Source organism: Crocuta crocuta, unplaced genomic scaffold, assembly GCF_008692635.1.
Source record: "Crocuta crocuta isolate KB4526 unplaced genomic scaffold, BGI_CrCroc_1.0 scaffold3, whole genome shotgun sequence".
Taxonomy (NCBI): Eukaryota; Metazoa; Chordata; class Mammalia; order Carnivora; family Hyaenidae; genus Crocuta; species Crocuta crocuta.
Window position 1 is genome coordinate 14,640,051 of NW_027529934.1, and position 23,620 is coordinate 14,663,670.

At 45.8% G+C, this 23,620-nt stretch overlaps 1 protein-coding gene across 3 annotated transcripts in view; it reads right to left on the minus strand.

The window, feature by feature from the left end:
- BRINP2 (BMP/retinoic acid inducible neural specific 2) overlaps window positions 1–23,620 on the minus strand; it is a 121,762-nt gene that overhangs the window by 45,688 nt on the left and 52,454 nt on the right. For all 3 annotated transcript variants that reach the window (XM_077763317.1, XM_077763316.1, XM_077763318.1), the window contains exon 2: window positions 12,093–12,439. In XM_077763317.1, coding sequence (XP_077619443.1) covers window positions 12,093–12,361 — 269 coding nt within the window. In that variant the 5' untranslated portion in view covers window positions 12,362–12,439. The remainder of the gene's footprint in view (window positions 1–12,092; window positions 12,440–23,620) is intronic.

The following is a 23,620-nucleotide window of genomic DNA, read 5'->3' on the forward strand; positions in this document are numbered from 1 at the left end:
AATCAGTTATCAAAAATCTCCCAACAAATAAGAATCCTGGGCCAGATAGTTTCCCAGGGGAATTCTACCAGACTTTTAAAGTACAGTTAATACCTATCCTTCTCAACCTGTACACACACACACACACACACACACACCTTCCAGACTCATTCTATGAAGCCAGCATTACCTTGATTCCCAAATCAGACAGAGACTCCACTACCAAGGAGAATTATAGGCCAATATCCCTGATGAACATGGATGCAAATATTCTCAACAAGATACTAGCAAATCAAATTTAGCAGTATATAAAGGAGTTATTCACCATGATCAGGTGGGATTCATTCTTGGGCTGCAGGGCTGGTTCAATATTCACAAATCAATCAATATGATATATCACATTAATAAAAGAAAGGGTACGAATCGTATAATCCTGTCAATAGATGCAGAAAAATAGATTTGACAAAATACATCATCCTTTCTTAATAAGATCCCTTAAGAAAGTCAGGACAGAAGGAACATACCTTAACATCAAAAAAATATATATATATATATATATATGAAAAGCCCACAGTTAATACCATCCTCAACGGAGAAAAACAGAGCTTTCCCCCTGAAATCAGGAACACAACAAGGATGTCCACTCTTATCACTGTTGTTTAACATAGTGTTGAAAGTCACAGGCTCAGCAATCAGACAACAAAATGGAATAAAAGACATCCAAATTGGGGCAAAAAAAAAAGAGGCCAAACACTCACTTTTCACAGAAGACATGATACTCTACATGGAAAACCTGAAAGATTCCACCAAAAGCTGCTAGAATGGGTACACGAATTCAGCAAAGCTGCAGGATACAAAATCAATGTACAGAAATTGACTGCATTTCTATACACCAATAATGAAGCAACAGAAAGAGAAATCAAGAAATCAATCCCATTTACAATTGCACCGAGGACAACAAAATACCTAGGAATAAACCTAACCAAAGATGTAAAAGACCTGTATGCTGAAAACCATAGAAGCTTATGAAAGAAATTGAAGAAGACACAAAGAAATGGAAAAACATTCCGTGATCATGGATTGGAAGAACAAATATTATTAAAATGTCAATACTACCCAAAGCAATCTACACATTCAATGCAGTCCCAATCAAAATTTCACCAGCATTCTTCTCAGAGCTAGAACAAACAAACCTAAAGTTTGTATGGAACCACAAAAGATCCCAAATAGCCAAAGTAATGTTGAAAAAGAAAACCAAAGCAGGAGGCATCACAATCCCAGACTTTAGCCTCTACTCCAAACCTGTAAATCATCAAGACAGTATGGTATTGGCACAAAAATGGACACATAGACGAAGGAATAGAATAGAGAACCCAGAATTGGACCCACAATTGTATGGCCAACTAATCTTTGACAAAGCAGGAAAGAGTATCCAGTGGAATAAAGACAGTCTCTTTAGCAAATGGTGCTGGGAGAACTGGACAGCAACATGCAAAAGAATGAAACTAGACCACTTTCTTACACCATACACAAAAATAAACTCAAAATGGATAAAAGATCTAAATATGGGACAGGAAATCATCACAACCCCAGAAGAGAAAACAGGCAACAACCTCTTTGACCTCAGTTGCAGTGACTTCTTACCAACATGTCTCCAAACGCAAAGGAAATAAAAGCAAACATGAACTATCGGGGCCTCATCAAGATAAAAAGCTTTAGCACTGCAAAGGAGACAATCAACAAAACTAAAAGGCAACTGATGGAATGGGAGAAGATATTTGCGAATGACATATCATATAAAGGCCAGCATCCAAAATCTATAATGAACTTACCAAACTCAACACCCAAAAAAGAAATAACCCAGTGAACTGGGTTATAACTGGGCAGAAGACATAAATAAATAGACACTTTTCCAAAGAAGACATCCAGATGGCCAATAGACACATGAAAAAATGGTCAACGTCACTCATCATCAGGGAAATACAAATTGAAACCATATTGAGATACCACCTCACACTGGTCAGAATGGCTAAAATTAACAACTCAGGAAACAACAGATGTTAGCAAGGATGTGGAGAAACAGGAAACTTTTGCACTGTTGTTGGGAATGCAAACTGGAGTAGCCACTCTGGAAAACAGTGTGGAGGTTCCTCAAGAAATTAAAAATAAAATTCCCCTATGACCCAGCAAGAGCACTACTAGGAGTTTATCCAAAGGATACAGGAGTTCTGATTCAGAAGGGCACATGCACCTTTTTTGTTGTTTGTTTGTAGCAGCAATATCAACAATAGCCAAAGTGTGGAAATAACCCAATGTCCATCAACTGATGAATAAAGAAGATGTGGCTTATATATACAATGGAATACTACTAAGCAACAAAAAAGAATGAAACCTTCCATTTGCAATAATGTGGATGAAACTGGATGGTATTATGATAAGTTAAATAAATTCAGTCAGAGAAAGACAGATATTCTATGTTTTCACTCATATGTGGAATTTGAGACACTTAACAGAAGACCATGGGGGAAGGGAAATGGAAAAATAGTTTCAAATAGAGAGGGAGGCAAACCATAAGAGACTCTTAAATACAGAGAACAAACTGAGGGTTGATGGGGGTGGGGCAGGAGAAAGGGAAAAAATGGGTGATGGGCACTGAGGAGGGCACTTGTTGGGATGAGTATGGGTATTGTATGTAAGCGATGAATCATGGGAATCTACTCCTGAAGCCAAGAGCACACTGTATACACTGTATGTTAGCTAACTTAAATTATATCTTAAAAAATTAATAATACTAGGGGCGGCTGGGTGGCTCAGTCGGTAAAGCATCCGGCTTCAGCTCAGGTCATGATCTCATGGTTTGTGAGTTTGAACCCCGCATTAGGGTCTGTGCTGACAGCTCAAAGCCTGGAGCCTGCTTTGGATTCTGTGTGTGTGTCTCTGCCCCTCCCCTGCTGGTGCTCTGTCTCTCTAAAAATTAACATTAAAATTTTTATATAAAAATAATAAATAAATGTTAACAAAGAGAATCCCAGGGTAAAATTATGTATTTGATTCAGTAATATTTAATAGTCAGATCTTCTACTGTATGGCTTTAGTGCTGGCTCTTTCTCTTACCAGATTCATGATATCCTCTAAAAGGTAGCATCTTCGTCTGTAACATATGTACCCAGGCAGCATCTTCCTTGTTTTTCATTAGGATAATTGTACTAGATATATATATACACACACACACAATATATATACAATATAATAAATATATATACACAATACAATATATATAATATATACTATATATACACACAATATATACATATATGTACATGTATACACACATATATACAAATATACTGTATATATACACTAAATATATATATATTTAGTAAAATGTGGGGCATGTAATGAACACTCAATATTTAGTTTATATCATTATTTATTAAATGTTAATATTTCATAATGGAATATTTTCCTTTCGCAAATTAAATAAAAATTTTGGCCAATGTCTCTGCCCTTTCAGAACAGCCTATTTTCTTTGCTCCCCAGCCCCTTTATCCCATGGGGAAATCGGGGATGTCGGTAAGAGCTGGCTGTCCTATGGTCCACACTCATTCGTATGTGGTCGGTGCACTGAAAGCCCTGATCACAAGCAGTTCTTGTCTCTCAGACACCCATGCCCTCCAGGGGACAGACCCTCTGGGAGCTTCCCCCTTCTCACTGTTAGCCCACGTGGAGCCCTGCCTGAGCCCGCCTGCCTGGCCCATCCCCAGTAACTAGTGATGGCTCCTCCAGTGGCTTCGCTTAGTAATGGGGCAAATCGTTCCAGCCAGGTTGCCAGTGGGCTCCAGCTGGCTCTAATCTGAGTCAGGGATGGATGGTGGAGATAAGGACCCTGCCTCTGACTCGGGTCCAAACCTTCATCTCTCGCCCAAATGAAGGTGATAAGTGTGTTCTACCTGCCCTCGGCACCTTGCGAGTACACTCATCTGCTTCTAATCCTGGAAGAGGAGGCGGATTGGTGGATTGGTGAGGGAGCCGAACTCCCCACACGCAGCACCCTGTACTGCTTCACAGACCTCCCCACCTCCAACCACATGCTCCCATTGAGGTTTCCTTGAGGGCAGAGTCCCCTGAGGCCTGGGCCATGTCTCCTTCGTCACTGTGTCCCCAGTACTTGTGGAGTCGCCCGTACACTCACATGCTCAGGAAATATGTGCTGAATGAATAAATGCCCTGCCACGTGCCACTCACTGTTCTAAGCAACCCGGGACTGAAATAATTTTCTTGTGGGAGATGTGGGAAGCCCTGAGGTGGGATAAATGTGGCAGAAGCGGAATAAAGAAAAAAAATGAGAATCTCTGACCCAGAAAAAGCTCTTCTTTTGAGGGGAAAAAAAAATAAAAAGGAAAGGAAAAGATGACATGACGAGCCAGTGTCCCTGTCTGCCGGCATCTGTGGCTTCTAGATGCAGCCTACCTCACTCATACCCATGGCTCTAAGTAGCAATTCATTCATGAATAAAATTAATTATTTCTTGAAGCAAAAATTAATCCTCTTTTTCTCTGCCCGACTGACTCAAGATCTCACTACTAAATCTCATCTGAAAACAAACCTGATCTTGGCCACTGTGGTTTCCCCTCCATTTTCTGCACATATTTATTTGTACGCTTTTTCTGCACAGACCATCTTCGTAATCTTGTTTCAAGACAGGGTGGACAAACTGGATATACCCCTCAAAGACATAAGAACATTTGGGACGAGAGTCGTTCTGCCCTGTGGGGACCTGGGACTGGCATCCTGAGAATTCCTTCAACACGGCATCCGTGGGCCGAATCTGCCCATCAGTCATTGAGGACGTACTAAATGTCGACTTCTCCCCAGCGCATGACATGCGACCTTCCAGTGTGTTCTCGGACTGTCATTCAAACTGGATCACTGAACTAGAGATCAGCAGAACCCTGGTTTCTCTCTCTTGTAGCCTGCCATCCTACCCAGAATCATGCTTTGCCCAAAGGAGACTCTCCATAAATACTTGTTAAGGGGACCAAGCGAGCACATACGCAGTGTGGTAAACTGACCCTGAATCTGATTTTTTAAGCACAAATGATGCTGGATTCTCAGATGAACTGGTAGCTTTACTGGGCCGGAAAGCACTGCTTATCATTTTCTCACCAGGTGAACAGTCACATCCCGTTTTCCCAAAGTAGTAATGGAAGAAATTGTGTTTGGCTCTACCTTCTCTGGATACACAATTACTTTTACTTCATTTTTACTCATCTCTAATACATGCGTAATGCATGCTCCTCCAGGTCCTAGTGTTTTGAAATTGCACCCTGGAGGAAGTCAATGTGTAAGAGGCCCTTCTGGCATTTTGGAGGGACAAAAATGGCAGAAATAACACAGCGGCACAGGGCAGGTGGAAGAGGGATGCAGTCACATGCCTCTTGACATCCACACTAAGCACGTGTTGCTGGCTGCGTAGTTTCTAAACTACAATCTGTGCTCCCGGACTTTGGTTCCTCTGCTCCTGTGACTACCACACCGGCCCCCACTCTCCACCTGGACAATCTCCTCTCATTCATCAGAGTTTGGTCTCTACTTCCCGTTTGATTCCAGCTTTCCTTGGCCTTTCTGTGCAGAGTTCTCCAAACGTACTTCTCTGTAAGGTCCATCAATGAAGAACTGTGTCTTCCTTGTCATGGTTTACGATCACAATCTTGTAGAAGTATAAGCACAGAGTCAGCCCTCAAAACTCCTGATTGAGTGACTATTGCTCTGTGTATGCTTTTAAATTGCAATTATTTGTTTATGTGCTGTTTCTTCCTGCTCCAAGAGAGCAGAACACTTTCTCATTCAGTTATTGTTACGCAATGGAAGCTTCGTTTAGGTCTGTGGCTTTGTGTAGTGTGTTTCCATGTCACAGATGGAGACAGGATCCTGCACAAGGATGAGGCTATGCAAGACCCAATTCGAGGGCCTTCCAGACACTTCTGGAATGAAATTCCTTGGGTGAAGATCTTATGCTGGATCCACAGCCCAGATTAGATCATGTGTGTCAGAGGTGCTGTGCCTTTAGCTAGCACCAGACTCTTCATTAAAGTCTAAATGTTTTGTTCTGTCCCCTCCCTGACTCATCACCTGTGAACAGAAAATAGCACCTGTTACCAGAACTAGAGGCTCATCATTGCCACCTTGCCTCTAATTCTGCTCTAATCTGTGTGTCTTTTTCTAGTTTGTACTCCGTTCATTTCTCTCCTTCCACTCCAACTCCCCTGTTGTCAAAATAGATCTAGTGAGCTCAGAGATCACCCAGTTTACTTGAGTGAGGCCCTTTCTCCAGAAGAGCTCCCCTTCTTCCTGCCCATTCCATCCACCTGAGAAGCATGGCCTCCCTCGTGGTGCCCTGCAGCTGCATGATAACAATGGCCCATCTCTACCTCAGTTGCTGTAATGAACGCCTTGGAAATCACTGGGATTTACCCAGGCAGCCTGAGGTTGTCTTTGGTTGCTGTTTATTTATGTGGATTGTGATCTCTTAAGTGGAGATGGTGCCTCTCCCAGGGCTCGCTGTTTATCCAAATCAGTAGTTGTTAGTCCATGGGACGTGGTCCGGATGACAAATCAGCTCTGGGGCTCCTCCTGTGTGACTGCCTCCACAGCTGTTCTCCGATTCCTCACCTCTCCATCTCCCAGGAGGCACCCACAGGCTAGTTCTAGGCCCTCCAGCCTTTTCTGCTTTTAAACTTTTCTCCCAGCTGCTGGATCTATTCTTACATGTTCACGCGCCTCAGCACTAAGAACTCCTGAACTTAACCTCCCTCGACTACTACTCTATTTCATCTGTAACACGTCCTGTAAATATAAACGTGCTGTGGGGGATACTGCCTCACCGTGGAGCCTTCTGTCCTTCTCCAGCCTGGTCAATCCTGCCCTTCTCTCTACTTCCCTTAGTACAGTCAAATACGAGGCTTCTCAAACTTTCATGTCGTACTGTTTGTCTAGGGCTCTTGTTAAAATGCAGATTCTGAGTCTGTAGGTCTGGGGTGAGGCCCGGGGTCCTGTACTGTTTGCAAGCTCTCAAGTATCACAATGCTGCCGGTGCCCCAGCCACACTTGGAGCAGCATGGGTCAAATATTTGATTGTTCCCATTTCTCACTTCCCTCACATGTAAGCTGTTGCTAAATCTTATTTTTCGTCTTGATGAATTGCACAAAGATGGTCTTTTCGTGGGGTTATTGCTCCGGTGTCAACTGAAAACTTCTTTTGCCTTCACTGCCCTAACTCACCACATCATCCCTTTCTGTCCCTGCTTGCCCTATTGGATGTTTCCAGAGGCAACTGCTACAACACATTCCTGCCTCAAGACTCCCTACCTTTGGATATCACTCCCCTCTCTCATTTTTCAGCTTTGTTCGACTTTGGTTCTCAAAATTGGCAATGCTTGCTCAGAATACGATCAAAGTAGAATATCCTTTTTGTCAGTGATGACACCTATTTAATTTCTTGTTCGTTTGTTTGTTTTCCTCCCAAAAGGCCTCTAATGTATCCCCAGACCCTTCCTTTCTAAACAAGGAGCAGACAGAAATGGAGGTAATAATGACTAACTAAGATCAATAATTCAGAATTATACCTAGCTTTGCTTGCCTCCCAGCCACCATATTATGCTCATTGTTCTGTATGATTTCTAACTTTTCTCTCTTAATTTTAATTTATTCTTTCCAAGTTTCAAGCGTTTCATCATTGTGGCTTGGATATTTTCCAATCCCATGATTATCTCTCTATTAAAGCTTTAATACAAAAAGAAATTAAAAAAAAACCAGACTGCTCATTACTTTGATTTGTAGCAAGGAGAGAATGGAACATTACTGCTAGAGTGTTTCGAGAAACCATATTTACATTTGCATTGGCTCAATTTAGGTGCCTGATTAGGTAGCGTGGTATGATGAAGATGCACTTACCAGTCAGAGGGAAGTGGCATGGTCTAGAGTAATGAGCAGGAGACTTGAAGTCAGGAGCCCTGAGTGCTATTTCTGGCTGTGACCTTGAACAAGTCTATCTCACTGCCTTGGACCCTAATAGCCCCCATGTGCCTCACAGGGCTACTAGGAGAGGCAGAGCACTTACGTGTACGTTCTGGTGGGGGCAATGGAGTCAAGCAAGGGAGAGGACATGGAGGTCACAAATGGGATTGGAGACAAGATCTCTGCTCCTCTGGCTCTTACAACTAGCCTGTTGAGACACAGAGTGTGAGAAATGGGCTGATTGCTAAGATCTTGATGTAATAGGACTTGAGGACATGGTGAGAGGTTGGTTAATGGAATTTAAAAGCTTGCCCAAAGTTGGGTATCATGGCCAAGCCATTGTTTTATTTAGGAAGGCTTAACAAGAATGCATATTATCTTTTTTTCTCATAACAATGCCATGCTGAAATTGCTCACTTTGTCCCTGGGCAGCTGGCAGTGACTAGCTCCTGTAGGATGTCCTAAGGAAGTCCTGCTCAGTTAGCAATCCCTGACTGTAGGAGGAAGATTTTCACCCGTAGTGACCAGTAAATGTGTGCCCCGGAGATGATTCATCCATCTTTGGTTGGTTTCCTCTCCCAGAGAGAGTGAGATTGAGGATTAAAGGTTAATATGCTTTCCCCCTCCTTGTCATATACCCTGTTGAATGTGAAGCCCTCAGCAAACATTATCACAAAGGGAGCAACCATGGCTCTCACATCATTACCGTTCTTTCATTGGCTAATATTTGTTGAGGACAATATAATAATAGGGAATATTCATTAAATACTGTTCTATGTGCTTAACATCAACGAACTAATTTAATTTTCACATCAATCAATTAGGTAGGCAACTATTATTGTCCTGATTTAAATAAGGACATTGGGGGAACAAAGCAATTAAATAATTTCCCCAACAATAGACAGCTAGTAAGCTGCAGCTCCAGGATTAGAACCCGGGTCATGTGGCTCCAGAACTTTCACTCTGAAGCATCTATGCCTACAGGCACGCAGACTTGAGACAGACAGGGCAACAATCTCCAGGGCCCCACAGTTAGAGGCCAAAGCTATTCTAGAACAACCAGTCATCTCAAAGTGAGAGCACACTCTGATATCCATGCAAGAATAGATGGGATTCAGAGCTTAATACTAGAAACTTGCTTTTTGCTAGTTATGATCTGTTCACGCACAAGAAGAGAAGGAGGGCGTCTCTCCCGTTGTGTCAGAGAGCTTCATGGCCTCTGCACCAAACACTCTAGCCCCACTGGGAAGTCTTCTTCCCCCACCATGGTTCACCTCCTTTCTTCTACAGAAGGCACGTGTGGACACCATCTGATTTCTATCTACCTAAAGGTTTCTTAAAGAAACAAGTAAAACACTAATGCTCTTTGAAACCTAGGATTTCACCACAGAGCTGGTGTTCTCTGTAAGCATTTTCTCTCTCTGCCTTTCTAGACAAAATGTCCACCAGCTCATTGGTGTACATGTACACCCTCAATGTACATTTTACCAGTTTTCTGTGACCACTTTAGTCAGACTAAACAATGTTTTGAATTTGCCAGAGAGAACTGCCACTGGGGACAAAAGAGGAAGGGATAAAAATGAATTCCCACAGGAATAACATAGAGCCCTACAAGAGTATCCATGGGTCTACCATCTTGCTTAATAACTAATGGCAAAACTCCCAGAATGCTCCTGGAGCAGCCATGTGTGACCATTCTCTCCTCGTCCCACCAAAGGGTCACCCATCAGAATGCTGCACTCCTGTCAGAATGACTGGTTACTGTTTCCCCAAGTACAGGTTCATGTGCAATAACTGACCCCAGAGAAACAGAATGGCACAGTGTAAGAGCTTGTCACATTAAATGATCAGAAAACCATCGCCAGCTGATAGAACGGTTGATGGTGCAGAAGTGATTACAGACACTCCCCATGAGTCAGCTCAGAGCTGCCGCCTAGGCATCCAGTGGCTGTCAGGCTTGGGGCTGGGACTCAGTGAGAAGAAAAATCTATTGAGGGAGAAGAAACTTGATAGTTTATTCACTCTAGAGTCTACAGCCCTTTGAAGTGGATTTTGGTGTTNGTGTGTGTGTGTGTGTGTATTTTGAAAACTGCTTATAAAAGATTGGGATGAACTGAAAAGTCTAAGGTAAATTAAATCTTGTTTTCCTGGACTGGAGGGATTTGCTGCTTAAATACATTCTAGGGCAAATTTTCTCTCTCTCTCTCTACCTGTTTCTCTCTGAGGATGGAAAAAAAATTCTTTAATAAAGAGAAGCATTATTCTGAATTTACTCTATAGAAAATTTGTGTGTGGGGGGAGGCATATGTTCAGTTTCTTGTACATTTACTGAAAGTTGAGTCAACCTCTTCTGCCCATTTACCTTCACCTGAGGAGGTGTTAACTCAGCCTCTCCCAGCCTGAGTTGGCTGCATTCTGCCTCAGTGGCCCTAGCGAATTTCTTCTGTAGTCTTTGGAGGATGGCAAAGAGCAGAGGCATGGAAGCAGAGTGTGAACTGCAATCCCATCCATGACCAGACCGGGTACAAGCACAGAGGAAGAGAGAGAAAGGGTCTGAACGGAGAGCTGGGCGGGTTGGTCCTGAGGGCCACTCTCTCTGTATATGGGCCCCTCAGTGCCTGATCCTGTCCCTTCCTCTGCATCCATGTGTGGGAATCAGAGACCAGGAGAACGGCTTCTAGAAATGGCTGCTCTTACCATTTGGGAGTCTTCCAATGATGAATGCCCTGACACCTTATTTCTGAGACCCTATACTACCCTACACAGACTGCATAGTTATGGCAGAAGTTAAAAAAACCTCTCCGAAACAGAAAAAAAAATGCCTCTAACTATATTGTAAGAACCCAGATTCTGGAGTCTGACCATATGGAAGCTAATCCTTGCTCCACCCTTACTAGCTATGTGCCCTTTGGCAAAGTTCCTTAACTTCTCTGGAGCTCAATGAGCTTGTTTGTAAAAAGTGGATGATATTGTCCTTCCAACGTAGGACTGTTGTAAGGATCAAATGAACTCATGTGCATGAACCATGAAAAGTGCTGGATCTAGCAAGAGAGCCAAAAGTTTCAGTGTGTTCACACAACCAGATGTGCATGTACCAAACGGTTAACAATAGTAACCTCTAGTTGCTAAAGGAACAGGGGCCTTTATGGTTTTATTTCTTTCTGTGCTTTTTCCTATTTTCTCCCTTTTTGTTGCATTAAAAACTAATTTGTAATTGGAAAATAGATGTCTTTGATAAAAGGAAAAACTTTCGGCAAAGCTCCCGGGGCTGTCTGAAGACCACGGGCAAGGTGAAGAGGACATCAGAGCAGTAACAACAGGGCGAGTGGGCAGAGAGATGAAGGGGAAGTTTTTATTTGGAGCTGCACCCGTGGGAGCCCTGAGGCTCGCTGGGTCACCCAAGGTGAGGATTTTGAGAACCCTTCTACTTTTTGAAGTGCTGGTCCAGCAGCCAGGTTTATCCCTCATCAGATGGACGTGGCCAGCCTCATGGCTGACTTTCAGCTCTGATGCTCCCCAGGACGGGCCTAAGGGGTCAAGAAGACATAGCCCTTGTCCCCGCACAAGGCCAGCTGAGGCTGTGGTGGGGACAAGGATGAGGGCAAACCTACCCCCTGCCCCTGAACACCTCCCCAGACCTCTAAGGCAGGAGCGGGAGCTGCCCTTCCTTCATTTGCATGTCTAGGTAATTACAACTCATAAAAGTACCTAACCCATTAGTTAAAACCTGGCCCCAGCATTTGACTCTGACCTCCTGCTGCAGCACGGGCCACACGCTGACTCCATGCCGCCTGATTTGTCCTCAATTTATAAGCAGCACAGCCTATAAATAGAAACCCTTTTGCTAAGTTCCCCAGGAGGCATCAGCAGGTTTTCAGGCTTGTATGTGTTTTCTTCTTTCTGTTTTTAAAAACCAACATGGTAGGCTTATTTTCCCCGCTGGCTGCTCCCCGACCCTCTCTTCTAGTTCAGTCTGGGGGCCCGGGGAGCTGGCTCAGTACCTGCAGCTCCGGATGAGAGGGGGCGCGTAGGGGGTGGTCCTGCCCAGCTCGGGTTCTGATCTCACGCCCCTGCCCCGCCCAGCGGTCCCCACTCACCTGTAGATCCTGTACCTGGTGGTGAAACCCTGGCGGTAGCGCTCCATGAAGTCTGCATACTCCTGGGCGCGGTGGAAGGGGCCCCGGTCGGTGAGGAGCCAGTCCAGGGACGGCTGGCCGGCGGCGGGGGCATGCTGTTCGGGGAGCGCGGCGGCGGCCGTGGCCGAGACCGCCAGCACCCAGCCCCGGAGGCCCAGCGCCAGCAGGGTTGCCCATGGGGTCGCCGCCCGGCCGAGCCCTCTAAACCGAGTGCCGCACTGCCACCTCATGCTTCTCCCGGGCGGTTGGTTTCTTCATTCTCTCGCCACGCTCTCCCGCTCTGTGCCGCTCCTCCAGGGCTCCTGGAACTAGAAAAGTCCGACACGGAGATGTCAGTTGGACACCCTAGTGCCAGCCCGCATGGGCCTGCGTGCATCAGACATCGGGAACCCCGTTATGCTAATAACACCTCTTCATCGCAGGCACTGGGCCAAGTGCTGAGGTATGTATTTCCTTCGATCCTTAAAACAATCCTAGAAGAAATAGCACTGTCACTGTGTGTATGCATGGGAAGATGAGTGTTAGGGGGATGAGGAGGGAAGAAACCAGACTTTTGAACCCTGATGGTCTGACCAGTCTGTACAGTGAATTGCTTCTACGTCTCCCGTGTTGATTCAACACCCTCTCCTTCTGTCTTCCTCCCTCAAAATGTTCCCTGGGGGTCAGTCCTAGGCTCACAGAGTGCCCGCTGCCTCGAAAAGCCTGAGGCAAGGTGAACGGCGACCCCACTTCTCAGGCAGCCCAGTGTGAAGCACAGAAGTAGTGAGGTCCACTCGCTGCTGGGAAGCTGAGTGAACTTGAAGAAATCACTTCCCTTCTCTGGGTTTAGTTTTCTTCTATAGAAAATAAAGGCTAGATAATATCTAAGACTCCTTCCAGCTTTCAGGATCCCATCCCTTTTACTGAAGGCCACGCAGGAATGGCGTTAGAGTGGGAAATCAGATCGCCTCCCGCCATCATCAGAGAGCAGATAGGCACAATCAGGAAGCCCGTAGGTCTGTCTCCCTCCACGCGGCCTGGGAGCTCGCTGATGGCAGGGCTGTGGATTCTTCTAGCCCAGCTCCCGAGAGCAGACAGCTGGCATTTAGAGACCTTCCCAGGAGGCGTGAAGGAGTATATGGCAGCCTCCTCTGAGTAGAAGGGAAGGTGGCAGGAAAGAAGAGTCTTGCCTTCAAAACTCTTGACTGTCTTGTGACTCCTTGTATTTCATACGGCCTTCGATTTCCAGTGCCTGCACCTTATCTAAGAATAACCAGTCACCTTTACAAACCTTTGGGCAGACACAGAAGACTGATTCAATCCTACAGGGGTCCTTACGTTTGCGTTTGTCCCTTAGATCTTGCAAGGCACATGCTGTCTCCCCTCACCAACAGCACATCAGTGCTAGAATGTGCTAGAATGACTTCTAACCCTCCAGGACCTGGGGCCTTGAGGACTCTCTCTGGCTGCCAACACCCGGAGACAGGTTCCTTGGGGGTGAAACAAAAGTGCTAATTCTCTGGCATTTCTAAGGCCCTGTAAGGCAGACAAAGTAGGCTTTAGCATCCGATTCACACCCCCTCCCAGGGCCCCCAGGGTACTCTGTGATGGCTCCGGTTCAACAAAACCCCCAGACTTCCCTTGGACCCACAGGAGCCCTGAGGAGGCTTCCTGGAGGCAGGGCCGAAGGCTGGCCTGAGTCGGAGAGACCTGAGCCTCAGCATTTGTGCAAGATGCTTTCAAACGACTTGTGGCCTCTTCTCGGAAGGATGTAGGGGCAGCAGCATGAGAAGCTGCACCTTCAGACTCACTCCGCCACCTATGAAGTGCTGGGTGATTCTGAGAAGCTGCCCCAGTTAATTCCCACAGTAAGTTTGTTATAATGGCATTATTATTATTATAGGTTTGGCTCTCACTGGGACTCAGAGGTGCTGAGCTAGGAAGATACAGAGATAGAATATGAGCCTAGATCTGGCTCCTGTGTGCAGACCTTGCCAAAGAAGGCCGTGCTACCTAAGGAGCTGGAGCCCCCACAAGACAGACCCTCCTTTCATGTACTGGTCAAGAGAGAGGCCAAAAGAAGAATAAGGAAATGACATCTGCCCTACTGGGTCTTAGAACATAGTGCAGAATTCGGATCATTAACATAGGTGATGCTGGCACACAGATTGGGCAGATCAATGATATAGAACAGATAGCTCAAAAATAGAGCTCATTATCAACAAGAACTTAGCACAGACATGTACATATAAAAACATTACAGACTAATTGGGTAGGGGATGGAATATTTTAAACATCACATTGGGAAATTAGTTCCAGATGGATTAAAAAGTTAAATATAAAAGATAAAATCATAGAAGGAAGAGAAATCCCTGAGTGTTTTACACTAAGCGTGTATTACTTTTGAATCAGGGGGAACGTGATATAAACTGAAAGGAGTCTGCCTTGCACTTGGGGGGTAGGAATTTTTTTTATAGGATGTAATCTGATGAGGGTGCCCAAAATATTTCTCATCTGATCATTCGCACATTCATTTCCTGAGAAGCGTAAATTGGGAACTCCTAAGTGCCAGACACTATGCTAAGCATTGATAATACGAAAGCAAGGGCTCACTGCATTATCTGAAACTCTGCTGGTTAATTCCTCTTATAAAATACTGTTCTGTTTATAAAGGCATATTGATGGAGGGAAAGGGAGAAGGGTCATTGTGGAGACTGGGGCTGCTTGACACCGTAGGCCAAGGCAGCAAACACAGTAAAGTGGAGATGCACTGACTGGTGGGAGAACACTGTGGAAGACAGGATTCTAAAATGGCCCCCAAGACTCCCATGTCCTTCTGTGCATGCCTTGCATAATCTGCTCCCTTTGAGTGTGGGCAGGACCTATGAGAATGGACCTATAAGAATGGTCAGATAGTACTCTCCCATGATCAGTTACTAATCAGTTAATTTTGAGTTGTTTGAAGGGGAAAGTATCCTTGGTGGGCCTAGCCTAATCAGGGGAATGAGATTCCCTTAAAAGAAAGTGAAGTGTCAGGGAGACAAGCTCCTGGTGACATGAAGAAGGCAAAAAGCCATACTCTGGATGGCCTATTGGGGGCATGCAGCAAGGGACTGTGGGTCGCCTCTAGAAACTGAGAGCAATTTCGTGTCAATAGCTAGTAAAAAAAAAAGGGGGGGGGGGACTACAGTCATAGCCACACAAGAAAACAAATTCTGCCAGCAGCCACAGGAGCCTGGAAGAGAACCTTGAGCCCCAGGTGAGCACAGCCTTCCTGGCTGATGCCTTAATTTCAGTCTGGTGAGACCTTGAGCAAGAGGACCCAGCTAACCAGTACCCGGATTCATGACCCACAGAAACTGTGAGATCATAAATTTGTATGGCCTGATGCCACAAAGATGGTGGTAATCCACTCCACAGCAACAGAAAAAATATCACAGACAACATAAAAGATGGCGATACTCCTCTCCCGTTCTGCACAAAGCCTGGTCTAGTGAGGGGTTTCCGTGCTCCCTGAGGGAGGACCATCTGCTGTTCCCCGCATGAGAGAAAGCTAGCATGGCAGACTCCTAAGCTAAGTGATGTTTCTCCCCTCCATCCCTGTCCCCAGGCCCCTCAAGGTCAGAGGTCAGGTCTTTGCTTTTGTAATTCCAGCCCTCACACATAGTGCGTCCTCAAATTTATGTGACAACTCAATTCCGTGCATTTTCTAGAGGGATCGTGGTGAGCCAGGGACCACATGTGGCCTTGGCTCAGCTCCTGAACTTCTTGTGCCCTGTGCTCTAACACATGGTGGGGGGGGAGGCGGGGGAACGGGGGGCTGCCGCCTCACCTACCAATCAGGAGTTTTCTAAGGACAGGTGTGCAAGGCTGTGTGCTCTGTAAAAGAAATGAGATATGTTAAGTCAATGTGTGTTTCTTGCCGTCCTTTGTCTGTAATTAGGCTTTTTCAGAGCTCACAATGTGCTGGAACCTGCCTGGTTCTCGGAGTATCAGCATCGGAATCAAATGGCTTTGATTGCCGGGCCAAGTCTGCTGAGCGCGGCAAGAATGCCTGAATGTAGCACTGACTGCTCCTCGAAAACACTTGGCCTTGGAATCGTATGGTTTCCGCTTCATTGAGTTTCCTCGGGATCTATCTGAAGATGTTTTGACGAAAAAAATCTTTTCAGGAGAGAGAAGTTTTAAACTGGTTTCAAAATTTCTTTTTAAAAAAATCTCTAGGGGGGGCGCCTGGGTAGCTTAGTCGGTTAAGCGTCCGACTTTCGCTTAGGTCATGATCTTGCGGTTCGTGGGTTCAAGCCCCGCATCGGGCTCTGTGCTGACTGCCAGCTCAGAGCCTGGAGCCAATTTCAGAGTCTGTATCTCCCTCTCTCTCTGACCCTCCCCTGCTCATGCTGTCTCTCTCTCTCTCTCTCTTTCAGAAATAAATATTAAAAAATTTTTTTAAATCTCTAGACTGTGTTCCCTTACCTTTAAAAAAGAGACAAAGACAATGGCCTCATTGACAGTTGTGTGAAAATCAGGCTCTTCGAAGGGAACGCATTTTGGCCATTTCCTGTTTATGCTCCACAAATCATATCACTGGGGATTTTGTAACAGCAAACGTCCAGCAAATGACAACCATCTCAATTCTCACGACTTCGGGTGGGATTGCTAATATTCAGCAGGTTAAAATAATTAGTGCCTCCCCCATGATGTTTGCAAGGATTGTTTTACACTAAAGCTGATACCTAAGTAAACCTCTATGTCACATGTGAGTATTGTTAAAGTCATGGCCAAGCTGGCTCCTTGGGGAAAAAAAATATATAAATTTACTTGCAGAAGCCAAATAATTCCATTTACTTACACTATACTTAAGACAGCGTTTTACACCTACACAAATAATAAATTAGCTTTGGACCAAAGACACAAGTGAAATAGGTCCATTGAGCTGTAAATGAAAAGGATTACAGTTTTGCCAATAGAGAAAATCAAGTACAGACCAAGTCACATGAGAAGTGGGCAGTGCAGCCTTTGAAATGGAGAGAATCATATTTCCACCACTCTGAGACTGTCACCCAGCTGAGGACCTGGGGGATAGTGTTATGTTCTCCTGGTGGTCTCAATCTCTGTTTATGCCTGGGCCGGTGGATACGCAGAGCAGTTAGGATCTGGGCATCCACTGCTCATGTGCTAAATCTTGGCAAATGAGATAGGAGTAGAGTTTCCTCAGGGCACCTGGGTGGCTTAGTTGGTTAAGCATCCTACTCTTGATCTCAGCTCTGGTCTCGATCTCAGGGTTGTGAGTTCAAGCCCCGTATTGTGCTCCACCCTGGGTGTGAAGCCTACTTAAATGAAAAACGTTTAAAGAACTAGAGCTTCCTCTCTGAAACTATTCTAGAGGAAAGGTCACTTATCAGAGGAGTTGAGGGTACAGCCAAGCTAAGCTGTTGTGAGAGGCCAGAAGAGAAGGAGAAAAGGAAATTATTATAATTAGCAAAATCGTAAATGTTGTCAACAATCATCGTTAATAAATGCCGGCATAAATCACTTAGTATTTGTCTGGTAGTTACTGCTTATGAAGCACAGATGATGAAATTACACTTGAGCTTCATCTTCCAGATTTTGTCCCCTTTTAACAAGTGAAAATGCTGAGGCCAGGAATGGATATGAGCTGCAAGAGAGAATCAATCAGGTGTTTCAGCAGCAGATGAACGTCTACCTGCTTTAAAGCATTTTTTAATGGTTATTTCTTTTGGAGAGAGAGAGAGAGAGAGAGCGAGCACGTAAGCAGGGAAGGGGAGGAGAGAGAGGGAGACAGAGGATCCAAAGCAGGCTCCAGGCTCTGCACTGTCAGCACAGAGCCCAGTGCAGGGCTCAAACCCACAAACCATGAGATTATGACCTGAGCTGAAGTCAGACGCTCAACCAACTGAGCCACCCGGGCACCCCCACATCTACCTACATCAGACCCTCTGGTATTTACATGTCACCGCATCACTTATGAGATTCACAGCTACAAAACTATATAGGCTTTGCCACTTACAGGTTCCCTTGGGAGCATGTCACTTCCCTCTGGGAGCCTCCTGGTCATCAGTGAATTGATTTAAGAGGTAAGATGATCCCTAGGATCCTGCCCAAGGCTGAAATTCCATAATTCTATGCAAATACAAGGGGCACTAATGTAAGAGGAGAGACATTAAGATTTCAGTCCTCTTTGGGAAGAAACTGTTTCAGAAAGGGAGTGAAACACATCAAAAGTGAGGCATGAAGCCGAAATCCTTGCCCGTCGGAGCAGTGACATTTCATAAAATGATTAGGCAGTGACATTAAATAAGTTTTCAAGCCATTTGAGTGGTTAATTGGCCAACTCTATTGAGGAGATGTTTTCTCGAATAAATCTGAGGATGTCTGTGCTAGAAACTCACAGAAAGCGTTATTTGTTCTTGTCCTCCACCACGTCTTGGTGTGAAGCCTCCCCTTGGACTAGAAAGGGCAGACAGACAGGAGAAGTGACAGGGCATTCTGGGGTGGAGGTCCCCACAGGGCAGGTGGACTGGAGTGCTGTCAGCTCCCATCGATGACTTCCAGTGTCCCCTCCTATTGGGATGAGCTCCAGCCTCTGCAGAGACTAACCACGGCGTGTTGACCCTGCTAATACGCTCCTGGTTGCACTTCGAGAGCTTTGGTCTTGGCCATCATCCCCCGTGTGAACCCAGGCAGATGTCACACCTCGACGGCCACATCTACTCTAGGCTCCGTGATACAACCTTCAGTTTCTCCCCCAGAACTGGCCCAGAACCATCAAGCTACATTTGCCACATTTCCCGACCGCTGGTCAGGAAACAACTTAAAATAGGTGAGGCATATGGATATCTTCCCTGCATAAAAGCAGGGGAGCAAGATTAATGATTATGTGTGCAAAGGTAGGAGCTAATTATAATGACTATTTCCTAAATGCTCTTACATACATCTGAGACCTCTAAGAGGAGAGGTTGGAAGAGGGGAAGGGCCTTGCCAAGGTCATTCCACAGGGAAACAGAAGGGAAACTCAGACATTCTGACCGCAAGACCTATACCTCAGCTGTCCCCATCCTCACCCACTTCTGTCCTTCAAGCAGCCAGTAAGTAAGCAATTCCTATGCACAAGGAATGTCCTAGGTGATGGCACTAAATCCGATGAACAGACCCAGAACTTGCCCTCCTGGAAGAAAATGTAGGACTTGGGGGTCCTATAATGAGTTTAAAAGAATCACACACACACACACACACACACACACACACACACACACACAGCTTTAGTGACATTAGACTTTGTAGGCTCCATCCCCTCAGGGCTTCAAATTTATAGGTTTCTGCTGTGTGATAACCAGCCCTTCACTTCTCAAGGGCGGACTCATCCGTCAGTTACAGAGCCTTCGTACGCGCCTGGAGGATGTCCTTGCTACTTTCCTTGGAGAGGCAAGCTACCTGACAGGCTTGGCCAAAGCCTCACGTGGTAAAGCCCGGGTCACAAGGAGCAGACCAGGGAGGCCCCTCTGCCCCAGAGCTTCCCTTGGGGTCACGGAGGTCTCCAGAAAAGGGAAAGAAGGCCATGCTGATCAAACAGAACCTCTAAGTGAAAGGTTGCGCGTTTCAAAGCCTTTAAAACCTGGTCTCCATGCAGATGAACCTCCCTGAAAACCATTTCCATTACGCTCCCTCTTTAGGAAAGAACAGCGGTTCCTTGTGGCCTGAGCACAAATTTGCCCTCGTCTGCCACACACGGAGAACCCCGTCGGCGGCTCCGTGGAGGAGGGCTGAGAGCACAGACCAGGGAATCAAACTGCCTGGCTTTTCACGCTGGCCCAGCCCTCTTGCTTAGGCTTCCTCTTCTGTTATATATATTTAAAAAGGATAACAATACTAATGCCTTCTCATAGGGTTGTGGGGATTAAATGAATTAATATTTATAAAGCCTCTAAAGAGGACCCGGCCTGCAGTGAGCGCTGTGTGTGTATATATATATATATATGTCCTCGTTAGCCTTTGGGAGTCTCTACAGGTACTCTGAGTGACCTCACCGGTACCCCTCTCCAGGGCCTCTTCAAAGTTAGTGATTCAGAAGTGGGAGCAGTCCATTTGACCCTTTGCTATTTGCCTATGGGCCCTGCCACTGTGTTTACTTCTTCCCTCCCTTCCTCTCCATGAGTCTGGGTCTGTCTGTCACATCTTTTGGACTCATTTTCTCCAAGAATCTTCTCAAAGCTTGGCTCTGTGCTGATTACTTGGTTACTTTGTCTTCCTACCGTCTTTTGGTCCCTGATTAATTTCCACCTGATCATGTCACAGAACTGGGGGGAACAGGGTGAGATCCGGGAAATTACCTGGAGGTCATCCAATGGTCCTTAGCAGCCTGGTGTGTGTGTGGTAGACGTATGTTGGACGGAGAGAGGAAGGGGGGTTGGTATAGAGACAGAGAGGGAGGGAAAGAGAAATAACTGATGACCTAGGTTGGGGCGTCGTTCTAGGTTTTGAAATATTTTGCAAATCCCTCAAGGAAAATTTGACGCAACTGTCCAGTGCAAGCCAGTGATGGAATCCCCTTCACCATGGATAAGAAATGAGAAAACATAGGGCCACAGAGGTGCGGTGAGTTATTCACAGTCACGTCGCTGATTTGGGGGCAAATCCGGACATGAACCCGATCTCCCAATGCTACTACACCTAGAGCTTATTCTGTCTATTTCACATGTATCAGTGAGACATGGACACTTCTAGAAGTCGGAACCCGTGAGCTCCAGAGCTCCCATCATCATCATCTTTAACCTTTCCATTCATTGACTCATTTAATTTTCACAGAACCTTATGTGGTGGATGTTATTATCATGCCCATGTTATATCGGGGAAAACTCAAGAACAGAGAAGCAGTAATGCTCTTCCAAAAAAGTCCTTAGTATGGTCAAAATGGCCTAAAACCTATGATCTATAGACTTTACTCCATGAAGGGAGCTATAGTCGCAGAGGTTATCCTGGATGTCTCTAGGTCACTCTCATTTAAGAAATTGCTACGGAGTGATGAAAAGCCGAAAATCTTAGAGTTTAAAAGTAGGTTTCACCCCAAATCGTTTTCCTAACTTGGATAAAGACATTTAAGCCTTCTGCTTTGGGGGAAGCTGTGTGCCTCCTGGTCAGAGGGCCTGTCAGCACGGCCTCATGAGAAGGTAGTTATATTTCGCTTGCACTATCTTAAAAATCTTACGGTCAGGCATGTTCCCCAAACCTGAGCCCAGCTGGACAACCCATGATTTGCTGGTTTCATGCACAACCTCGGAGTTGCTGTGCTCTTTCCTCAGACCCTCAAACTGATTGGGCCGGTGCTCAAGTTCCCCATCCCCTTCTTTCTACCCTATCACAGTGTGTGCATCTCAGGTAAGGGTTTGCACCCTTCTTGACTCCTGAAGCCCCTGCCCTCTGTTCCCCTATTTGCTGTTGTAGGAGACAGACCTCCACGAACTCCCTACCCTTTTGCCTAATTCTGAACTGCCCCCCAAGTTTTTTGTGTTCCTCTTTATGTGAGGCCAAAGCCGGTCCTCCTGCGACCAAGATCACGCCAATGGGTACCTGCCTCTGGGTATGACCAGCTACCCTCCCTGGGTCTAGCTACTGGGTCATTCACTCCAACCCCTAGCAGACAGCTGGTCCCATCCTCCAGGGAGGACACCTTCTTCATCCTTGCCTCCGTCTCACCAGCCCGGCTCAAGCCCTAGCTCACTTCCAGCAGAGCCAGCTTCTATATCCACACAGGACAATAGAAGTATCTCTTTCAGGTCTTGAAAGCCTTATAAACCTAAGCCAACCACATAGAAATTGCTCACCACCGTGCGGGCAGCCCCACTGAGGTGAGGCTGACAGGCAACTCTCCATTCTGACCCTCGGCCCTCAGTGCCACCCTTGCTCTTGGCTTCCTGCCACGCCTGTCACCGAATCTGAACTTTTAGCCCAAGCTCTGCCCTATCTGGGCCTTGGCACAGACCAGAATGTAAAATGATAATTCCCTGAGCTGTGCCAAACAGCACAGAGCTCCTGAGATGTTACAGATGCAGCTGTGACCAGCAAACACATTGTTTCTGGGGTGGTGTTTGTAAATATATGAGTTGCCCGACAGCTTGTGGAATTAAATATAGATGCTACATCGCAAAGTCTAGCTAAAATAAACTATATGCTGCTCAATGAATGTCAATAAGTACACTGAGAAAGAGTCATTATCCCTTTTCTGCAGCACAGTCCAAGAAACCCATCTCTAAGTGGGTTTTTGTTTGTTTACTTGCTTTGTGATGAAGGGAACATTTCCCCTTTCCTCCCCCCCCACCCCCCGGCTTTTGACTGGTCCTGGTGGGCAGCTGGGGGAAGGATGGCATGTGGTGACAAAGTGTGCACAGTCAGGAAGGTTGCTCATTGGGTGTGGTGTGTATGGGGTGGCAGCATCAAGAGCCAACTTGAGGTTCCCAGATCGACTAGGCAATCACAGCAACCTTTTGGGCTTGCTGGCTTTGAGAAACCATTTCTAAAAGTATGGTCCGAGGCACACTGGCAGTTTAGAGAGACATGATGGAAAGCGAGTTTATCCATCACTGCCAGTCCTCTCTCCGGTTCTTGAGCCAAATGACTCCCCTTCCCTCACATTGATTTCCACTGGCTTCTTGTATATTAGCAGCCTCTTAAGTGAATAACGGCAGGTTACCAGAAGCTGGTGTTCACACACTGAAATCAGCATCCTGGAGGAAGTTTCTGAACACTCTCGTTCAGTCTCCACCCTAGAAGCCTCGTTGTCATGCAGTCCCGGGCATTATGCAGAGCCCACGCTGCTCTGCCCGGATAGTCCCAATCCCCACTCTAGGACATGGTGTGAAGGAAAGGTGCTTTGAATTCGGGGCAGTCAGTGTCATACTGAGGAGTTAAGGTTTGACTTGTGTCGATCATTTTGAATGTATGCAATTGGCACGTTGTTGCCGATTTAATGTATTTATCTGTGTGTGTTCCTCTCTAGCTCTTTAGTGCCAAGTTCTCTCTCCACTACAGAGGGAAGCTGCAGACTTGGGGGGACCACAGCAGCTCAGCACCATCTGGGTCCTTGTGCAGAAAGACTTCAGAGTTTCCAGTGGAAAAGCTAGAGTAATTCTCTACGCATCTTTTAGACTTCATTCTGGCCCACCGTGCCACTGACTACCTAGACTACTTTTGATAAATTAAACCCTCTGTAAGATGTGGTGATAAGTTTCCCCACTTCCTTCCTTTTAGGAAAGCTAATAAATAGCTACTCATTCATCCAACTAATGTTTATCAGACAAAAAACATTTAGCTAGAATGTAAAATGCATGAAAGGGACGGTGGAAGGGAAGGCTAGAAGGTAATGCTGGGATTTCTTTCAAAGAAAGGGGAGTGCGGATTCTTATCATAATTCTCTTATGGCAAGCCTTATTAGCCAAAGCCACATGAGGATGACTGTGCTGACCAGGGTTTGCAGATGTCCCCAACTTGGTGACAAT